Here is a 2,788-nt window from a genome sequence, read left to right as displayed (position 1 = left end):
ACCTAATGCAATTCAATGCCCTTTAATCTTATGTTTCGGACAGGCCCTTTGGATTCTCTTCAGCTAAATCTTCACCACCCAAGGATTCAACACTCCTGATCATAGAATGCCATTCACTACCATAGTCGATCTAATTTGGAAATTTACAGGGTTGATGCATAAAGAATCACATATCCTAGCCTATCATAAAGAGCACTTATTTCAGCTACAATATTAATTAGTGGCCTAAACAGAGTTGGTGGAATGCAAAACTAATATTTCTTTTAAGAATTTGCCCGACTCCACTTAGTGACCCCTCCTCTACCCAGCTGGATACTTGTTGGTGGGGAAAAATTCTGTGAGCCCCACTATGATATATGTGTACTATTTATGTTGTCTATCCATTTTAGGACCTCATGGTACTGCATGTGTCATGAAATGAGGCAAATCTAAATCTCGAATATGAGACCCACTATGAGAACAGTGATACTTGGATGCCAACCATTGATAGGGCTTACTATAATGCTTATTTGCCATCTAACCTGTTGATTAGGTCACACAGACCTTGTTGAAGGCCAAACACAAATATCAACTGGATCCAAAAATTTTGTGGCCCTCTAAATTTTTTTAATGATAAGCGTTCAATCACTACTGTTTTCAATGGTGTGGTTCACCTGTGATTTGGATCTGCCTCAGTTTTTGGATTATGCCGTGATATGGGATTTCATAATGGATGTACGAAATGGATCGAATACACGCATCCTGGTGGGTCTCACATGGTTTTTCAAGCACTTAACCACAGGGAGCTCGGTACTGTGAGGGGTCACTACCGAATCTGAACCCACTCCCTGTAAGAAGGACGTGGATTTCCTGAAGTTCCTGTTCAAGGATTCTGAGTGGGGCCCACTGACATGTTTGTAAGAAATCCACCCCGTCCATCCGTTTTTAGAAATCATTATACTACATGTGACAAAAAATGAGGTGAATCCAAAACTAAAGTGAGTCACTAGAGAGGGAAAATTGGGGAAATAACTATCTACCGTTGAGACCTTTATGGGCTCCAATTGATGTTTATATGCCATCCAAACCGTTTATAAGGTCATTACCATTGAGATGAACTGAAAATACAACAAAAAATTAAAAAAAAACAAAAAACAAAAAAATTGCCTAACACAAAAATTTATGGCCACAAGAAGGATTCAACGATCAACACTCAACCCATACTGTTTTCTTTCGTGTGACCTACATAAGTTTTGGGTACATATAATTTTTTGTTTCATATCCTAGAATGATCTTTGAAAACGGATGAACAGGGTGGATTTCTCACAAACATCTCGGTGGGGCCCACCTAGCATCCTTGCGCAGGAAAAGGCAGGAAATCCGCGTGCGACCATAAGCGCGTGAGGACTGAAATACACTCCTTTTCTTGGACGTGCCAAACACGGAGAAACCTCAACGCTTCTTATAAAGCTCTTATCAATCCCCACACCTCAATGCACTTCTCTCCAAAATGCATTTTCTTGTATCAAAATCCTTCCATTTACTTCTAATTTCTTCCCTACTACTTCTTTCTCAAGATCCCATCACAGCCGTAGATCCACTGTTCACCGTCTGTCCATCCGATGCTTCAAATTACACTTCCGGGAGCCAATTCGAAACCAATCTCAACCGTCTACTCCCTTCGTTATCTCCAAATGGGTCCATCAATCTCACAGGCTACTACAACGCTACCTACGGGGAAGACCCCAACATCGTCTATGGCTACTCTCAATGCATGACCGGTGCAACCGAAGAAGATTGCCGAGCATGCCTAAAAAATTCGACGGTTGAGATCATCCAGCGCTGTCCCAACAAAAGGCAAGCCATCATCCGATACTACAATTGCATTTTACGTTACTCATATCAGTCCATCCCCTCCGAACGTGATACTACCTTTAGGCTTTTGCTTTACCGTGTTGAGAACACAACCAATGCAACGACTTTTAATCAGCAATTAGGAAGTCTGATGAAAGATCTGACACTCAAGGCCTCTTCAAAGCCGTCCAAATTCGCGACTGGGTCCGTCGATCTGACCGACTTTCAAAACTTATATGGTCTAGCTCAGTGTACCAGAGATTTATCGGAAAGCGATTGCACCGCATGTCTGCAAGTGATGATCAATCAGATTCCTGTCTGTTGTGGTAACAAAACAGGAGGGAATATCTACAGTGTGAGTTGTAACATAAGGTATGATCCATACCTTTTCTTTGATATTTCACCAGAGATCTCTCCGCCACCCCTTCCAGCTTCAACGCCTCCTTCAACACCCCCTTCAGAGACAAACCGCAAAACTGATACTCGCAATGGAGATGAAAAGGGTATGTTTCTGTAGAGAATTTTACATATGCAATCACTCTTATATTTTTTTGTAGAGAATTTAGATGCGCAGTGGACTCTAGCTGCTGCATATGGGATTCTTTCAATGAAATGAGGCTATGAGAGAAGAAAACTCTCAGATTCAATATTTCAACCCTTTGATCAATACGAAAAGATCATTGCGACCGTCCATGTTCAAAACAACTGACCCAAATTTTGAAGTTTTGGAAGAACCAAACTGAAATTTTTTATTTATCTCCATCCACCTTAGAAAGTAAGGGCTTGTTTGGTCTATGGGATTAAATGGTATCAAGTTGTATTAGATGGGATTAACACCACTCTAATTTTCAAAGATTACCCATATTCTAAGGCTAAAGTTCCTACGTATGGCATTACAATTTATTGGGATGCATTTTATTAAACTTCCACATTAAAAAAAAAAAAAAAAAAAAAA

The 2,788-nt window shown here is 40.4% G+C and overlaps 1 protein-coding gene across 1 annotated transcript; it reads left to right on the top strand.

Moving 5' to 3' along the window:
• The first annotated feature begins 1,422 nt into the window (after positions 1-1,422).
• On the top strand, positions 1,423-2,430 carry LOC131221558 (cysteine-rich repeat secretory protein 38-like). Its single transcript, XM_058216842.1, has one exon. It carries the CDS (start codon positions 1,490-1,492, stop codon positions 2,348-2,350), a length of 861 nt encoding a protein of 286 aa, XP_058072825.1. The 5' UTR covers positions 1,423-1,489; the 3' UTR covers positions 2,351-2,430.
• The last annotated feature ends 358 nt before the right edge of the window (positions 2,431-2,788 follow it).

Source organism: Magnolia sinica, chromosome 12 (genome assembly GCF_029962835.1).
Source record: "Magnolia sinica isolate HGM2019 chromosome 12, MsV1, whole genome shotgun sequence".
NCBI lineage: Eukaryota > Viridiplantae > Streptophyta > Magnoliopsida > Magnoliales > Magnoliaceae > Magnolia > Magnolia sinica.
The sequence above is the reverse complement of the archived record's forward strand: the minus strand, read 5'-3'. Positions and strand labels throughout refer to the sequence as shown.

Excerpts from the sequence above, each read along its gene's own strand:
- LOC131221558 (XM_058216842.1), top strand. The coding sequence starts at position 1,490 with ATGCATTTTCTTGTATCAAAATCCTTCCATTTACTTCTAATTTCTTCC.